This window comes from Typopeltis vanoorti, chromosome 8 (genome assembly GCF_054136105.1).
Source record: "Typopeltis vanoorti isolate ZY-2024b chromosome 8, IOZ_Tvanoo_1.0, whole genome shotgun sequence".
NCBI lineage: Eukaryota > Metazoa > Arthropoda > Arachnida > Uropygi > Thelyphonidae > Typopeltis > Typopeltis vanoorti.
In genome coordinates, this window is record NC_143556.1 from 126,787,298 (window position 1) to 126,807,014 (window position 19,717).

Genomic DNA, 19,717 nt, shown 5'->3' on the forward strand with positions numbered 1-19,717 from the left:
CACTGCCTCTTTAACTTCCTGTGTCCACCAGGGAGTTCCGATTTTTTTATCCTTGCACACAACCTCACCACATGCCTCTCTGGCAGAATCAATCAATGTTTTCTTCAGAGTTTGCCACTGAATCTCCAAGGTTTGATTCCTGTTCTCAAACTCTTTCATTTTTTCTTCAATAATCTTTCTGTATTTTAGTCTACAGTTCACATCTGAGAGCTGCTCAACTTTTATTCGCTTTAAAACTTTCTTACATGTTATTCTTTTCAATATGAAATTCAATTTTATCCTGCTCAAGACTAAATAGTGATCACTTCCAATTTCAAATCCTCTGTACACTCTGGTGTCCTGCACCAGGGTCTTGCATCACTATCAACAATAACATAGTCAATGAGACTTTTCTTATTCCTAGCCTCTTCTCTCCATGTGAATTTGTGCACATTTTTATGTTGGAACATGGTGTTAGTAATAACCAGTCCACGTCCTGAGCATAAATCCAACAGATATTTGCCATTATTATTAGCTTTGCTCTTTTCTCCAAATTTTCCCAAAATATTTTTTGTTTGTCTCACAATCATTTCCTACTCTGCTATTTAGATCCCCAACAAGGACCAACTTTTCCTTTTTCATTGTGTCAGTTGCCTTTTCTAAAGCATCAAAAAATTCATCCACTTCTACCTTAGTAGAACCTTCTGTGGGACCATAGGCACAAATAAGTCTCATTGTCCAGTTCCCCATTCTCATATTTGCCCACATTACTCTACTTGAGACTGACTGCCATTCAAGAAGATTAGCCTCATATTTTGTGTTGAATACTATGGCTACTACTTCTTTTCCTTGATTGTCATTGCCTGAATATAACATTTTGTATTTATTGCTCAGAAAGATCTCACCAGTTTTGGTCTTTTTTGTTTCAGTCACCCCTATTATGTCAATCTGGTACTTATCTAATTCCTCGGCTAGCTCCATTTCCTTGCCATTCAGGCTTCTTACGTTGATAGTACCGATCTTTAACTCTGGTGATGTTGAGTTGGGGTTTGTTTTCAGATTTGTTCCAGTAGCTGACTTTTCGCTGTTCGCCCTGGTTCCCTGGCGAAAACAACGGGGGCCTTGTTTAACTGGGCGACGCCCCAGCCGGCATGAAATTTTGTCATGTTGTACCATCATTTTTTTATTTTGTTTTAACCAATAAGAATACAATTTGGTCGGCTAAATCCCAAATTGCGAGCCCATCCTCTTTCGTTCAGTATCAAAGTAGATACCCAACAGGGTGCACCACGAGAAGGTGAGGATTGGACATCAGGTCAGAAGCCCTGGTCGGTTCTCCACATTCCTTTAAGGCTATGTGGAGGTCTCCTCTCAGTTATACAGCTTTGACACTTAAGCACCCCACCTAAATTTATACAGATGACTATTAACTAGTATGCATTTCTGCCAGCAATCAATATAATGCATAAAAGCAAATAATGCAATAATTTGATCACAATAAAACAGATGGCTCAGAGAAGTTAAAATGGAAGATGGTAATAGAAAGTTAAGGAAGAGTCTTAATGAGTTAAGGAGAGTTTTAATAAAGGTTAGCAAAATGAGATATACACTTGTTTGCAACAAAAAATGACAGATGACACAACTGTAGCTGAGGTATGTTTATGTCCACTGCTTGGAAAGAAGTCAATGAACACTCCCATGGGCAAGGTCAATTGTGCCATGTAATGAGTCAGGTGTTTGTAGCCAGCATAAATTGGAGGAATATGATGCTCCCAAGACAGTGCAACTGTCCAGGTGAAATGGCTGCAAGAAGGGAACTGATGGAGTTGGAAAGAGGTGTTGTGATAGGATGCCACATTGCAGGCCTATCTATTTGTCAAATTGGGCCATCCCAGATCAACAATCAGTGACAGGATACTGAGAGAGAAGCATAGGGAGTCAACTGCTAGCACCTGCAGTGGACTACCAACCATCCTCACCTAATGTAACCATAGGGTACTACTATAAAGGATAAAATGTAAAATCTCCCATTCGTTGGCTGACACACTGATTGCAGAATTCTGAGCATCAAATGGAACAAGAATCTGCACATTCAGAACTGAGGTGCACATCATGGGTTTCCATGGTAAGACCATAATATGTGAGCTCCACATTACCCAAACCAATATTTAATGTAATCTTCAGTAGTGCAAAGAGTGTGTACAGTGGGATGTAGAAGATTGGAAATCTGGGTTATGAAGCAATAAATCATGCTACCATGTACTGAACAGATGGACAGGTGTAGATGTGACAGATGTCTGGTGAACATCTTTTACCTGAACATGTAACCCCCAAATATGAAATTTAGATGTGTGATGGTATGGTCCTGTTTTGGTCTCAGACCTGTTTGTGGTGCCATGAACATTGAACTCAGAGGTATATGATCATTCTGGACAATGCAATGATTCCTACTTTGTGTTTCTACAGAACTGACCACTGTTTCTTTCAGCAAGACAATGCACCATGTCATAAGGATGCTACTGTAACTGTGAGGTTTGTGGACATGAACATCACTACACTTGACTGGCCTCCACAGAGCCCTGATCTCAACCATATTAAACATCTGTGGGATGAATTGGAGCATCAGGTGAGGTCAAGGAACATTCACCCCACAACAGCCAGGAGACTTCATTACATGCCTACAGGAAGAAAAGCCTAAAATTCCCACTGATCACTATCGTACTTGTGGAAAGTATGCCCCATAGCATTGCTGCAGTCATCGCAGTGAAAGAAGGTCCTATATTTTATTAAGGTGGGTGCATAGATAGGTGTTTGTTTCACACACTATGGTGTCTGTTGACTTTTTTCTGTACATATCTTTGTAATCCTTGTGTAATATTCTTTTTATAATGAGTACGTTTTGAAAAAAAGGGGACAAATGCTATGAATGCCAGACTTAAAATCGGGCTTTTCAGTCATTGATTATTTATAGAAATTGGTCTTATTGGTTCTAATTATGGACAAGGTTATTAACAGCATATTATGTTCATAACTATGTGTAAATGTTTTTTGGTTGGTTTGTCTCTTTTACAATAAGGAAAAGACTTGCTATTCTCCATAAGGGACCAACTAGTTCACTTTTAATGAAAAGTCCTTATAAATGGTTCTCTGTATAGTGCTGCAATAGGAAAATAACCCATTTCTTTCAAATCAAAGAAATGGGTTATTTTCAAGGAATTTACGACAAAGACATTATTATATTTAAAATTAATAAATTTAAATATGTTATAATGACTCAAGACACAATTATTCAACAAAGTTTATTTTTCTTTCCCCAGACAAAATATATATCACAGGAGACTAGCAAACTACAGGAATCCCAATGGGACAGCTGCAACTTTGACACTCATATGATTCAACATAGTCAGTATAATATAAAATATAACTGTAACAATGTTCTGAATTTTATATAGAAATATATATATAAATATATTTAATATATATTTCTTAACTTTCTCATATTTAAGTACAATGTACATAAAGGAGGACTGTCGCCAACAGCATAAGTAAATCACTGCCATGGCCCGAGTTTGCATGTAAAAGTCCTGATATAAATTATAAATAAGTACTGTACAAAGGAAGCTAAACTCGATTCCTGAGTGCTGAAAACAATCTACAAAACACTATTCAGTAGTTTCAATAAATTAATAATTATCATAAAGAAACAACATAAAATCAGAACAGAGTTTGCTATTTGTTAAACTAAATTCTTTTTTAAGGGGCAGATGTAAAATTTCTTGGTGGAATCTGCACCTAACTCACATAGACAATGCGCATAGTATTAGTAGCACCAGCACCTTGTCGCCAACCAGTAATAACGATAACTGCATCTAGTTTCTTGATATATCCTCTTTTCTTACCAAACTCCACTGCATATTGAATGCGAGCATCAACATCCTGTGGCCAATCTGGAAGCCTTTCTCCTAAAAAATACAAATTTGATATTAGTCACTACAGTTAGTATTTTTTGTTATCTTTATAGAAAGAGACCATAGAATACTATTCATATATTTGTTTCAGTCTAGATGAAAAGATAACACTATTACATATCTAATACCAAAATCCTATGTAATAGCAAAAAAAAAAAAGGTTTAGACACCTTTTCCTCAAATAAGGATAGTATACATAAAAGAATTTCTTGTATATTGAGAGATTTAAAACAGGTCTCATTAATATAGCAAAATATGCATAAAATGAAAACAGTAGTATGATAAAAATATGGTCAACACTGGGAAGTTTAGGATAAGTCATGTTAAAAATATTTTATATAAGAGATGGGAAACCTTCCTAACATGTTAGGGATTATCCTATATCATCATCTGCAACAATTTTTGATCTCAGAATATCAGTTGCTGTCATTGTTTCTTTGCTGCATTTTTTGTGACAAAACTCCAAACTGAGTAACAACACATTCAGAAATCTACACCTCTTTAGTGAAAAAAGGGCAAAATAATAAGAGCATCCACCAATCAGTCTTCTTGAAAATTTCTTTGAGATATTCCTAAGCTAAAATGCATATTAGCCCTTTCCAAATTTGCATCATCAATGAGCAGCTGCACACTCCAGTTAAGCCGCCTCAATGTCATTAACATATAAGTTAAACAATAATGGTTCTAAACGAGATCCCTGCAGCACTCCACTAGTGACATTCCTCTTTTGGGATAAAACTCTTCCATATACAACCTGCTGTTACCTGTCTGACAGCCAATCAGCTATCCAACTTACTAGCTATTTAATCCTATCTTTTCATGTTGAAAAATACTAGCTCGTCATGAAAGTCTGAAAAATCCAAGTACACCACTGTATATATATATATAGCGGTGTACTTGGACTTTTAATTTATCAAGTGAATTTGTCAAAATTTGTAGTGTAAAATCTTGTATAGAAAGAATTTTGTATAAAATTCTTACATACCAATTTTACTTAAAGTCAATGCAAAATACTTGTAGTTAAATTAACAATTTTTCATGAGTGTCTTATGTGATCTGGAAAATTATTAGAATAAATTTTGCTAAATTATTTAACCACCAATATGTAATCTGTAAAAATATTAGAATGAATTGCTAAATTTGACCACCAATATTGTACAAACAAATAGACAGCCCAGACAGAATTAGAATGTAGACCTGAGGTTATTGCCAGATGCAAAGGTCAGCGAGTTACAGGGTTTTCCCGCCATAACTCAGTGATTTTCAAAAGGGGGGGGGGTACCCCTGGAAACTCGATCTAAAGAAGTTCCAAGGCCATCAAGGAAGAATAAAAAGGAGACAGACACTCTGTTCTGGACACTTTTTTTTTGGCTTAGCTCGGCTCTGCTTTCTCCGTTCCGGATTTGTTCCGGTGTCGCGTCGAGGAAAGTTGCTATATCCAGCCATTCCAAGGATGGGGAAGGATATCCCGCTAGCAGTATGTCGACGATGATAGGAGATATGTAACAGCACCGTCGGCTTGTTCCAGAAAGTCGGTTGCGAAGTTCTGTAAGCGATCTCCAGAAATGCTGTATCATCATTGCTGTGGAATAATGTCTGTTTGCAGTTCTAAAGAGAAAGAAGGTTATATTTGTGGTCTCTAGGATCATGAATGCTGAACTGGCTGATAAATGTATCAAGCAAGATTTATGTCGAACTGTTATGGATTGTGAATCCTAGAGTTCACAATTAGTTGCTAGCATATTGTAAGGTTATGAAGTCGGAAAACCGCACTTATTAATTATTGTGAAATAATTGTCTAAAGAATTCTGACACTAACCTTATAATTTGAAGGGAGATTAAATGTGAAGCTTAGTTAAGCATAATTCTGATATTGGTCTAAGTTCAATTGTTTTAAGGTGTGTATGAAACTAACCACGTGTCTGATGTATATATGAACCAAAATATTTGTCATTGTCTCTAAGCTAAAGGTACTGATTTAAGTGAGTTGAGAACCAGACACATGCATTGCTCTGTCACTTGGCAGAATTGATAAGAGCCTGTAAATCTGATATGTGTGAAATCTTTTCTCCTTAAATTTGTAAGTACAAATTTGTTGTACCATGTCTTAGTATGAATAAATTGTTTTGTTTGATTTTGCCTGATTTTGACTTACCAATGCACTTCTCATAAAAAGATAGAACCTGTGTGTTGTTGGATTCTGAATGAGAAGAATTGGAAATTATTAATACTTCATTCAGAGTCCAACATAATCTGCCATTCCCTAAGCCAAGTTTGTTCATCAGACTAATAATCTCTTATTAATAGTATGCTGTTTATATGATTTCTTTCAAGTCATGTTTATTAATATTTATTTATTTATTATTTTGAGATGAAGTATAGTTGTAAAAACTATGTATTAAATATTGTTTGTATATTATGAGATTAATATTACTAAAATAGAGATAAAAACTAAAATATGTAATATTTTTATGTTATCAGTAAAATGTAATATATCCAAGAAATTCTTCAAAATAAGACTTGATTGGTTGCAGTGAGAAAATAAGTTATTTTTAGTGTGTGCCTTAACATGAGTTACTGTACAGTATGCAAGAAGCCAGTTCGGTATCAACAAAACCAGTGAGAACCAGATTTTGTCAGAAAAGGAGAGTAGGATGTCATGAGCAAGACACGAAAAAGAAGAACACAATAGAAAACAGAGGAGAAATAACCTGGAGTTGAACTGGGAACCACTCTGTAATTTGGCTCAACTTTCTTCGAGCTCTTATTCTTTTATAAATTCCTATTGCCTCGCAGGAGGATAGCATTGGACGAAAGGATAACAAGAATGAGCATGAAGATAAATTCTCCCGAGTTAACTAATCAGTTACCGAAACCCAGGATTCTATAATATTTGTGTGCTCTCAAAGTGAAAGTATTCAAGAACCAAGGAGTTTTCTAGGCTTCTCGATAATGAGGAAACTATACTGTTTATATCAATAAGGATATCTTTTCTATGCCTTGTGTGAAGTAGCGAAGCTTGTTTCTGGAGAACATGATATAGTTCATATTGCTGAAATTAAGAGTCAAGATTGAATGTGTGATATAGTGAAGCATTTCCTCATAAACGTAATATATGAAGTATCTCTGAATCAATAATTCATAATTTGAATGTGTGATATAGTGAAGCCTGTTACGTGAGAACGCAATGTAAAATTGAGACTGAACTTTCTGAGAACTATTGTGTTAGATTGATAAACTTTAAAGTTGCTGAAAGAATGTAATATATGAAGTATCTCTGAATCAATAATTCATAATTTGAATGTGTGATATAGTGAAGCCTGTTACGTGAGAACGCAATGTAAAATTGAGACTGAACTTTCTGAGAACTATTGTGTTAGATTGATAAACTTTAAAGTTGCTGAAGGAATGTCTGATGACTTGTGCTTTGCGATTGTTCTGAATAGTTAAACTGAATCAATATTTAAAGTACATTGAACGAAAGCTTTGTTTAGAGTAAAATTGTGTTTGGAATCTTTGATAATAAGAAGAGTGGAATTTACATGCATAAATTCTAATCATAAATGATATACTCAGCTGAGTAAATTACTAATGTCTTAATGAGAACTTATTCATTCTTAATTGTATTATCCATACTAGAAATTCTTGTTTTAATGTAAATTTTTGTGTCAAAGCATTAAATATTTTTATTTCAGTTGAATCTTGTGTTTGCCTGATTTCTTTCATTGCACCGCTCATTAAAATAGTTAGAATCTTAGCGGAGAACCCTATATATAATAAGGAGAATTTCGGCCTGAATTAAGTTGATAACAATATTGTGCTAACTGATGGTTGATTTCACAATGTTGCTTATGCGAACATAGAGTGGCACAGTTAAAAATAAATTTTCTCTGTGTTCAATTGTGAAGTCAGTCAATAGCTAGAATATACATCAGAGTAGAATGTAGGAACCAAAAGTGTCCTTAAAGTTAAAAGTAGTCACGATTGACTAAATTAACTATCTAATGTTGCTCGATTTAGAATTGAATATTAGAGATATTTCTGTGTTCTGCTGAGCATTTCTCTTACATGTATAGGAAAGACAAACAATTCCTTGCGCGATCTTTAATGGCACAGTCGTTAATACAAACAAATTTTTAAAGATCAATGTTAGAGAAAGCCAGCTAGTTAGGCAAAGAAATTGGCTACAGCCAGAGGTAATTTCTAAATCTCAACTACACACACATGAAAATAGCATAGTTACGACTTTGAGAGGGGAGGGAATGAAACTGTAGACTGAAGGATTAAAGGTGAAGAGACTAACTCAAGCAATGATTACAACTCGGAGTTAGACTGACAAGAAATTAAGATAAGATAGGAAATAATATTGAATACATTTCAAATAAAGTATATACAATAAAGAAATTAAAGAACACAAAAATAACTAAAATATTACAGTAGCCTTAGTCTTATCCCCCCCCCTCTCCCCTTGTGAAGTAAAACAATTTTCCCCACCTTCCATTTCTTTGGGACTTGCCCTTTTATGACTCATGTTAAACAGCTGTGCCAAAGGGACCATTAATTCCCTAAAACATTTCTTCAAGACACACTGTGATATATTGTCAATTTCTACTGGTTTATTAACATGAATAAGGCAGTCCCACTTCCATCACCATACCCTCTACACTCCAGCATCTCAATCATTGTTGCCTTCAGGGGATGTAAATACATTGACAGACTGCTTACTGAATACTTCAACTATATTCTCTGTATCAGTTACCAATCTATCAATGTTATCAACTGTCATCATTCTGCCATAGTCATTTTTATAGTGAAGAATTTATGGAGGCACAACACATGTGTTGGAATAATTACTTTACTTAACATTAAGCAAGTAACAATCAACGTTTCAACCCCTGTATTAAGATCATCATCAGAAAACATATATAGGTACAAGCAATATGCTGCTGCACTATACAAAAGTAAAATGAATCTAAATGTTTGTTAATCATTTATCTGACCTCTGGTGAGAAAAAAAATGGTACTACATTAAACAATTTCTACAGTCCTTTTGTACTGAGATTTTTTCTCTCTGAGGTTGTTCTAGTTGCTATGGGAAGAGGATGGGTTCCCTCCACATTCTTGGAATAATTAATCCATCATTTTTGTTCAGATTTGGATGATGTTTCAGCATTTCACAAGCTTCTTTGAATTTTTTTTCAAACCAGGTTTTGGTGCAGTGTAGGGACTTAGTGCCTTTCCAGCCAATTCTGTGGCATGTTTGGAGGGCATGGTCAGATAGGCCTGTATTACCATAGTGGAGGTATTTAATGTTGCTTTTTGTGTTCATCTTTTCTGACTGGGATGGTGCGTCCTGTTTCCCCTATGTAAGGCAGGTTACAGGTACATCGCATTTTGTAAACCCCTGAGTGGGCAAGGTATGGAAGATGATCTTTAGAGGGGCTAAGTAAATTTTTTAATTTTGCTGGGAGTTTGAAGGTTGTCTTGATGTTGTATTTAAGTAGTGCTCCATTTTTTCTGAAATACCCCTAATGTAGGGTATGGCTATGGCATTCTAGTAATCTTTTTTTTTGCTTTTAATGGCATTTTTATGGAAGATCTTGTAAACTGTTTTTTTTATTGTAGCCATTTTTTACAAATGTCTGGTTAATGATTTCAAATTCTTGCTTAAGAGCTTGTTCACTGGAGCAAATTGTTAGGGCTCTGTGTTTGAGGGTGCTGATGACTCCTAGTTTTTGTGTTGGATGGTGGTATGAATTTTTATGTATGTATTTGCCTGTATGTGTAGATTTGTGGTAGACAGTGAAAGGAGAAGCAGCCTGAGGGAAGATGTGTGTGTCTAGAAAAGGAAGAGAGTTGTTGTTTTAAATGACATGCGGCTAAGTGCTTTGCTGAGTTGACTGTAATCTAATCCTCTTTAGAACTTTACTTAAGAACAAAGAAAAACTAATAGCGAAATTTCAAGCACTAAAACAGCAAGAAAGCAACAGACAATCCGGATGTCATATCCAGAGGAATAGCCGATTATAAACCAATGATACAAGGCGCAACCAACCAACCACCTATGAGTGAAGTTAGGAGCAACCAATCACCAACAGACCATAGCCAAGTGATCAACAAATCCAGCTACAACCTTAACGCTGGAGAGCTCTTCTATAGAAAGGCCTGAACTATGCCATTGCATCAAGGTCAGTTAACAAATTAGATTTTATTTATCACATTGAAAGAGGTCTAAAACCTCTCCCCTTCAATTTAGCCGATGAAATATGAATGGAAACATCTACATATTAAACTCTAATAAACTAAGTTGCAAACAAATCAGAACAGAAACATTGTACCTTAAATATTAAAAAATAACCCAGACATCGTGATTACAAAAGCAGATAAAGGTAATTGCTACCATCTTCCTTGATCGGACAGCATACCTGGAAAAAATGAACCAATTGGTATCTGACGACAACACGTACCAAATGGTGAATTAAAACTTTACAAACCACATCAAAAAGAAAACAACAGAATTAATCAAATCTGATCTAGAGGAAACAACCAAAAAGCTTATATAGCATTATGCCCGTGCTCCCAGAATTTACAGCCTGCCAAAAATACACAAAACAAGCACGTCACTATGACCGATAGTTGAAGAAATTGACAGCTCTAACTATCACTTAGCCAAGAAATGAGCAGCCACACTCAAGGAGTTGAGAGGTCATTCCTCTTCTTACAAAAAAAAAAAAAAAAACATAATACTTCATAAACAAGATTAGACACATTGCACTTAACAAATATTTATTAGTCAGCTTTGACATAACTGCCCTTTTCACTAATGTCCCGATTAATGATACTATTATTCTCTTACAAAACATATTTCTGCACAATTTCACAGCCCTCTTTGCCCACATACTCCGCTCTGGGTATTTCATGTGGTAAAATAATTTTTACCTACAAAAAGAAGGTACAGCCATGGGCTCAGCACTCCCCCAAATAGCTAACTTTTACATGGAAGACTTTGAGCAACGAGGTCTAGATTCGGCTAGCCTAAAACCCAAGATCTGGCTCAGATATGTTGATGATATTTTTTGCCATTTGGCCCATGGCTGCGAAACAGTAAATACATTTGTTTGTGTTCATCTTTTCTGACTGGGATGGTGCGTCCTGTTTCCCCTATGTAAGGCAAGTTACAGGTACATCGCATAACATTTGTGTTGTTGTTCAGGTGGCTTGGGAATGTATTTAATGTTTTGCAGCCATGAGCCAAATGGCAAAAAATATCAACATATCTGAGCCAGACTTTGGGTTTTAGGCTAGCCAAATCTAGACCTCGTTACCTCGTTGCTCAAAGTCTTCCATGTAAAAGTTATACCACCATCCAACACAAAAACATCAGCACCCTCAAACACAGAGCCCTAATAATTTGCTCCAATGAATGAGCTCTGCACCAAGAATTTTAAATCATTAACCAAACATTCGTAAATAATGGCTACAATAAATAAAAAAAAAAGTTCACAAGATCCTCCATAAAAATGATATTAAAAAAAAGATTACAAGAATGTCATAGTCATACCCTACATTAGGGATATTTCAGAAAAAAACAGAACACTATTTAAATACAACATCAAAACAACCTTTAAAATCCCTGGCGAAATTTACTTAGCTCCTCCAAAGATCATCTTCTATACTTTGCCCACTCAAGAGTTTACAAAATTCAATGTACCTGTAACCTACCTTACATAGGGGAACAGGATGCACCATCCTAATCAGAAAAAAATTAACACAAATGCCATATTAAATACCTCCACTATGGTGAAACAGACCTATTAGACCATGCACTCCAAACATGAAACAGAATTGACTGGAAAGGCACTAAATCGCTACACTGCACCAAAACTTGGTTTGAAAGAAAATTCAAGGAAGTATGTGAAATACTGAAACATCATCCAAATCTGAACAAAAATGATGGATTAATTATTCCAAGAATGTGGAGGGAACCCATATAGCAACCAGAACAACCTCAGAGAGACGAAAATCTCAGTACGAAAGGACTGTAGAAATTGTTTAATGTAGTACCATTTTTTTTTCTTACCAGAGGTCAGGCAAGGATAAATGATTAACATTTAGATTCATTTTACTTTTGTATAGTGCAGCAGCATGTAGCTTGTACATATGTATGTTTACCTAATAATGACCTTAATACAGAGGTCAAAATGTCAATTGTTACTTGCTTAATGCTAAGTAAAGTAATTATTCTAGCACATGTGTTGTCTCTCCATAAATTCTTTGCTATAAATGCTGACCACCATGTAACCTTAAAAGAAAGAATACTCATTTTTAATTCTACTTGCTACGTATTGAAAGAAATCTCTTCGATGTTTCTTAACTTGATTGGCTAATTTCTTCTCATACTGCACTTTTGCTGTCTTTAGCAACTAGTTATCCACCTGGCCTGCTCTGTGTACTTTTCATGCAAATAATTATTACCAATATTCATCTTGTGTTGCCTCCACAGTGCCTTCTTCCAAATTGCATGCTTAATCTCTTCATTCATCTATTTTACAGCTAAATTATTTAGCCTCTTCACCTTTGAAATAAACTCAGATACTGCTGCTGTTAAATAGCTATTGATCAATGCTCATGCATCATCTATATCCTCCCCACTAAACTCTTTTCATGCTATAGCACCCAGTTGTCTCCTAAGCTTTCCATAATTACTAGTCTTGTAGTTCCAGATATATCCCTTCTTTATAGAAGTGCTTATGTGACTAGCTGCAACCCTAGTGATCACTTCATGGTGTCTCTCTCTCTCCCCAACCAAGTGAAGATTAGAAATCACCATTCAAAATCACATCCTTTGATGATATAACCAGATCTAAGACTCTTAACCCTCATGTGCCTTCCATGACATACTGCATAAGATTGTTGTTCCTTGAGAACTTGAAAAATTCATCTTCCTTATTCCCTGATGCTCTCTCTTCATTTCAATCAATATTGCTGTAGTTGAAATCACCCATGATGATCACCCTTTGCTTGCTCACTAAGCCAAACTGCCTACACATTTGTCTCCACCTTCCACATTCCCTGGCCTGAAGCAATACCCCACCACCAACCAAATATCTCACATTCTATCAACTTCTACTTCACACCATACTGATTCAAAACACTGCTGCTTTTTCCTCACTGAATCTCAACCTTGTGTGGACATAATTCTCCTGCTATCATCAGTAGCACTTCCCCTCTTGACTTTTCCTAATCTTCACGAAAAACATTATATCCCTCCATTTCTATTTCCATCAAGACGTCATTCTCATCCACCCATGTTTCACTTATTCCAATATTTCTGGACACAAACTGAATCAATGCAACAATTTCATCTCCCTTATTTCTGACACTCCTGACATTCATAAATAAACTTAATTCATTACTTGGTCTATAACAAGTCTTACTCATGCTGTTCTGCGCCTGTGACTGCTCCAGTCTACTCATCTTCTGCGCCACATAGCCTTCCAGACTCAATCCCCCATGGATTCCTTGCCATTCCGTTCCTATGCTGACCTTGAAGTACCATTTTCAAAATCCACTCTCCTTATATTGTCCCTTAATTATGTTATTACATTCATACATTTCTTACATTCCCTTAAACTGTATTCATAATCAACATTCAAGTCCTGAGAGTCTTAATTACTTGCCTCTGCATTGTTTCTTTCCCTATTACCGTATATACTCAAACATAAATTGCCCTCGTGTATACCTCACACCCCATTCCTATGCTGACCTTTAAAGCACCATTTTCAAAATCCACTCTTCTTATATTATCCCTTGATTATGTTATTACATTCATACATCACTAACATTCTCTTAAACTGTCTTCATAATCAACATTCGAGTCCTGAGAGAGTCTTAATTACTTGCCTCTGCATTGTTTCTTTCCTATTACCGTATATAATTGAACATCAATTGCCCTCGTGTATACCTCGCACTCCTGATTTTACTTTATGAAAAAAGAAATTAAGAAAGTTTCGCATATACCTCGCACACAAAAAGCTCGGGAGCCTGGGACATGATTTTGCCAGAAATAATTGCCAAGAGTTTTTTTTAAAAAACCAGCATCTCTAATGCCCCCTGATGGGAGTCAAGATGATGCTATTTGAATAGATGGAAATGTACACTAGGAAACTACTCTCGAGACGGAAGTAGCAATAGTGAATAGGAGATTCTTGGTAAGTCATATCCATTTTCAGTTTTTGTAAATCATGGTGACCTTATTATTCCAAAATGATAAAAGGACAAGCAATAATGAAACTTTGTTTTAATTTAATTAGAGAAACATTGTCACTAAAGAATCGCATACATCGCACGATGAAGGTGAGCCACCGATCGCATAAATAACATTGATAATTAAAATTTAAATGCATTCATTTCATAAATGTGAGCAATTATAAATTATAATGAATACTGAGAATTTAATTATAAATATCAATTTAATTTCCTGAAAAACTTTAGTTTCCAAAAATTCCCCGCATATACCTCACACCACAATTTTTTGACTTTAATTTTAGGGAAAAAAGAAAGAAATATAACTCAAGTTATATTTGAGTAAATAGGGTATGCTGATATCCAGATATGGATTTTTCTGAAAAGTGCATTATACTGTGAAGCTCATTTCTTTATTCCTATTTATCAGTGTCCTTCTCATTAAGATAGCAGTTGTCTCAATAACATTTACAACTCATGCAGTCTCTCTGTTACACTCCCTGATCAGTAACACTTCCAAGATCTCGCTCCTCCTACAGCAAATTTCTTTCAAAATGAGATGTATTTCAATATCATTTCGTCTTTTTGACATCCTCATTGATCTACCCAAACTACCAACTTATTTAAATCCATTTTAATAACATCATATCAGAACTTCCTGAAGTTGATTCTTTTCCACCTCTTACCAATTTATCATCATCAGCAAACAACTGAATATTTATCTTACACCCTGAATTATATCTCTGATATAAAGTTTAAAACAACAGTGGTCCAAAAAAAGAACCCTCTGATACTACACTTGTCACCTTCTCCTTTCAAGATACTGCATCCCTATACATAACTTGCTGTATCTGATCTATTAACTATCCTTGTACCAACTTACCAACTGACTATCCGTTCCCATTCTACTCAACTCCTCTATACAATATACTTGTCATTCTATTATAAAATGTAACCAGGTTACTGAAGACCTACCCTTGACAAATTCATGTTAATCTCTCTATAAAGATTTCCATTCTCATTAATCCAAATAGTTTGTACTCAATCTTTAACCAATGTCTCTCTAAGACCTTCACCGCCACCATTCTTAATAGACAAAGTGGCTTGGAGTTTGACATCACTGATTTGGATTCTCTCTCTCATGAAGTGGCACTACTTTTCTTGGACTGTTTCTGGTTGACAGATTAGCTGAACAATCAGGTCAATGGCAATGTGAGCACTTTTCCACATTTCCTTAATATACATGACAATTATCTCATTTGTTCCGACAGCCATTATTAATATCAAGCTTACTTAAAATTTCAAACATTATATATTCCCATACAGCTGGTATTTTGCCAAATTTCCCACTGTTCCCAACCCACCAACTTGAAATGCACTCTAAATTCAATGAATGTGATCATGTGTCATTTGGTGTTCCTTACTCACCTGTTCCTGTATTAACCAACAAACTGTAGAATTCTCTAGGATTTTGTTTTATTGCCTCCAATAATCCTATTTCATATGCCAAATTCTCCTTCCTGATTACACAATTCCAAGGCACATCCATTTCATCCCATTCTATTCATTCTCCTAATCTTAGAAATACAATCTGATGCTGCCATCAGCAACTGTTCATGCACAGCAGATCACCATAACTTGTCAACTACACTTGTCACCTTCTCCTTTCAAGATACTGCATCCCTATACATAACTTGCTGTATCTGATCTATTAACTATCCTTGTACCAACTTACCAACTGACTATCCGTTCCCATTCTACTCAACTCCTCTATACAATATACTTGTCATTCTATTATAAAATGTAACCAGGTTACTGAAGACCTACCCTTGACAAATTCATGTTAATCTCTCTATAAAGATTTCCATTCTCATTAATCCAAATAGTTTGTACTCAATCTTTAACCAATGTCTCTCTAAGACCTTCACCGCCACCATTCTTAATAGACAAAGTGGCTTGGAGTTTGACATCACTGATTTGGATTCTCTCTCTCATGAAGTGGCACTACTTTTCTTGGACTGTTTCTGGTTGACAGATTAGCTGAACAATCAGGTCAATGGCAATGTGAGCACTTTTCCACATTTCCTTAATATACATGACAATTATCTCATTTGTTCCGACAGCCATTATTAATATCAAGCTTACTTAAAATTTCAAACATTATATATTCCCATACAGCTGGTATTTTGCCAAATTTCCCACTGTTCCCAACCCACCAACTTGAAATGCACTCTAAATTCAATGAATGTGATCATGTGTCATTTGGTGTTCCTTACTCACCTGTTCCTGTATTAACCAACAAACTGTAGAATTCTCTAGGATTTTGTTTTATTGCCTCCAATAATCCTATTTCATATGCCAAATTCTCCTTCCTGATTACACAATTCCAAGGCACATCCATTTCATCCCATTCTATTCATTCTCCTAATCTTAGAAATACAATCTGATGCTGCCATCAGCAACTGTTCATGCACAGCAGATCACCAATCTGCTGAAGTAGTCTGTCTGTTGCTGTGCAATTCCACACATCTATATCAAAAATTATTTGAATTCATGATGCGCCTAATTTTTAAAATCTCTAGTGATAAGAACCATCCAATGTGTCAAAAAAAAAAAAAAAAAAAAAAAACCTATTTACTATCTGTGTGGCAAATTAAACAAAATAAATTACTCCCCACCACTCCCAAACCAGCCAGACCACCTATTACTCATGAACAAAAACCAAACTTTCTTAATACATCATTTCATAAAAACCAAAGAGCAAGCTCACAGTAAGTGTTATGATATCTATATCTAATGACATTTTAAATGAATAGCCAGTGCCAGTCATGTTGCTGGCTTGTTGTGTATATAACAGGTTTTTTTTTTGTTCCTTTTTTCCTTCTTCTTTATCATTGGTTTTCTTTTAAATTCATAGTTTGTGCAATTTTTTTTTATTTTTTTATTTTTTATGGTTTTTGGCTATGTATTTCTATGCTCAGGTATCAGCTTTTTATATTCAGCACTTCTAATTATATATATCGTTTCAGCTCTGATTAGGTCTTGTACCAAGTTATTACCATCTTCAAAAAATCCACACATCAAATTATAATCTTTTATATAAATAATATTCAATTATATCTCTTTTAGCCTAGTTGTGATAAAGAGACTGCACCATAGCCAAAATAGCTTTGCATTTTAATTTAATATTCATGCATCTTGCATCTGTCTAGCTACTTTTCATGTCAAACCCACATGATCATTCTCAATGGCAGAATCATGGTGACTTCATCTATTCTCACCATATGACATTTTTAAATCCAACACTCATATTTCATATGTTGCTTCTATCAGATGTTGAGTAAAATAGTTATCCTTAAGTTGCTCAGGAAATTCCTCCATTCACTCATTATTACCTGCCTATCACTTACCTGTTTCATCTGTCTAATTACTTCAGAATCATCTCACTCCACATTCAGTGGCATACTCTATTAAATATCTAAAATTTCTGCTCTGTCTCCTCTTTCATTTCAACTTGATACCAAACAAGCCTCTGCAACTTCTATGCCACATTCCCAAACTTATCACTAAAATAATCCTCACTGGCATGGAAACATACATTCCACACACTACTCTGAACTGCCATTCCCAACTAAACCCTGGTTCTCCAAAAGATGTGCCAAGGCTGTACAGATTAAAAACCAGACATACCCTAACGGGATGAAACCAAGAACCCCATCATCCTTTAGAGCTTATACCAAAGCTCAAAATAGATACAAAAAAAAAAACAATCAATGCTTCAAAAACAGAGTTCGAAAGAGGAAAAAAGCAGGAAACCAGCAGCCTGTCCAAATGGCAGCCGAGCCTTTTGGTCTCTTGCCAAAGCAATTAGACGTAATTTCTGCCCAACATAATTCTCACCCTTATCATACCACAAAAGTCAATCTTCTGGTTTCACACTTTGCTTCCAATGCATGCATAACTGACAATGGTAAATGTCTCCCCAACCATTCCAGATACCCAACATTTAATGCCCCATATCCTTTTGCGAGGATGAGATAAGAAAAATACTGTCCAAATTAGACACAAAAAAAGTCTCCTGGCCCTGACGGCATCCCCATAATTGTCCTGAAAGTTTGTACATCAGAACTGACTCCTATCCTGTGTTACCTATATATACTTTCCTACTCCACTGGAATCTATCCCACAACATGGAAATTGGCCTATATCCAACTCATTCCCAAGAAGGGAGACAAGTCACTGCCATCCAACTACCATCCTATCTTGTTTACCTCAAGTCTTGTCTAAAGTAATGGAAAAATTCATCAATTCCCAACTCCTACACTATCTTGAAGGCACCCACCTAATAAATGACCACCAGTATGGATTCTGTCACTGCTGATCAACAGGAGACCTGCTCACATATGTCACCCATCTCAGGACAAATGCCATGGAGAAGTTTGGCGAATTCCCTATCTTGATATCTCCAAAGCTTTTGAACAGGTCTGGCAGAAAGGCTTACTAAGCAAACTACCATCATATGGACTGTCCCAGGACTTCTGTAGTTGGATTGTCAGCTTTCTGTCTGGATGGTTCCCTATCTTCTCACCATTCAACTAATGCTGGGGTTCCACAAGGTTCTGTCATCTCACCAACCCTCTTCCTGCTATATATCAATGACCTACTTCAGTTGACCTCCAATCCAATACACAGTTTTGCAGACAACAGTACACCACACTCCTCCCTTTTATTTGATAAACCTTACCCTACACAATTCATCTCAACCTACAGAACCATCAACCACTACCACCCTCAATTCTGATTTACAAGCCATCCTCCAACAGGGTTTGGATCAAAAAAACTAGGATTTCTTTTGCTCAATATGTTACTTCACCCCTGAACAGCTGTTAACATTATACAAATCCGCCCAGCTATCGAAAAACTGCTGCCACATATGAGTGGGACCTCTGAAAGCTCCCTCAAAATGCTCGACTCAATACAGAGGAGAGCAATTAGATTTATTAATGACCCATCTCTTACCAACTCACTCCCCCCACTTTCGCACAGACATTTCGTTTCTGTAATTTGTATATTCTGCAAATATTTCCATGGGAAATGCTCATGGTTAAATGCTGAAATAACATCAATAATTCCTCAACTCAGTACTAAGCTCATTGGAACACATGCAGCAGCTGCTGCTCAACATCCTTACATAATGTACCTAGAAACAAACAGAACAAGTTTCTTTTCCTCCTCCTCCTTCATCCCTGCAACTGCTGTATTGTGGAACAGTCTCCCTCCTGTTGTTTCCCAAGGAATACAATTTACAGTCATTTAAGTCATATGTAAACAAGTTCTTCCTTTCCCAACCCAATAGTACATTAGTACCTATACACGGTACTAATGTACTATTGGTTGATCAACAACCTCTTGTGTATGGGCTCAACATAAAAAAACAGGCTCAAAGTCATTATAACTGTTTCTTTGTAGATGTGGAGGAAACACAACCTATTCTGCCTTTGTCAGTAATACCACATCCCTCTTTG

The 19,717-nt window shown here is 35.9% G+C and overlaps 1 protein-coding gene across 1 annotated transcript in view; it reads right to left on the reverse strand.

Moving 5' to 3' along the window:
* Positions 1 to 3,273: 3,273 nt before the first annotated feature.
* Positions 3,274 to 19,717, reverse strand: part of LOC150104339 (pyruvate kinase PKM-like) — a 241,265-nt gene continuing 224,821 nt past the window's right edge. The window contains exon 11 of the mRNA XM_090396925.1: positions 3,274 to 3,941. Within this exon, the coding sequence (XP_090253051.1) occupies positions 3,772 to 3,941 (170 nt within the window). The 3' untranslated portion in view covers positions 3,274 to 3,771. The remainder of the gene's footprint in view (positions 3,942 to 19,717) is intronic.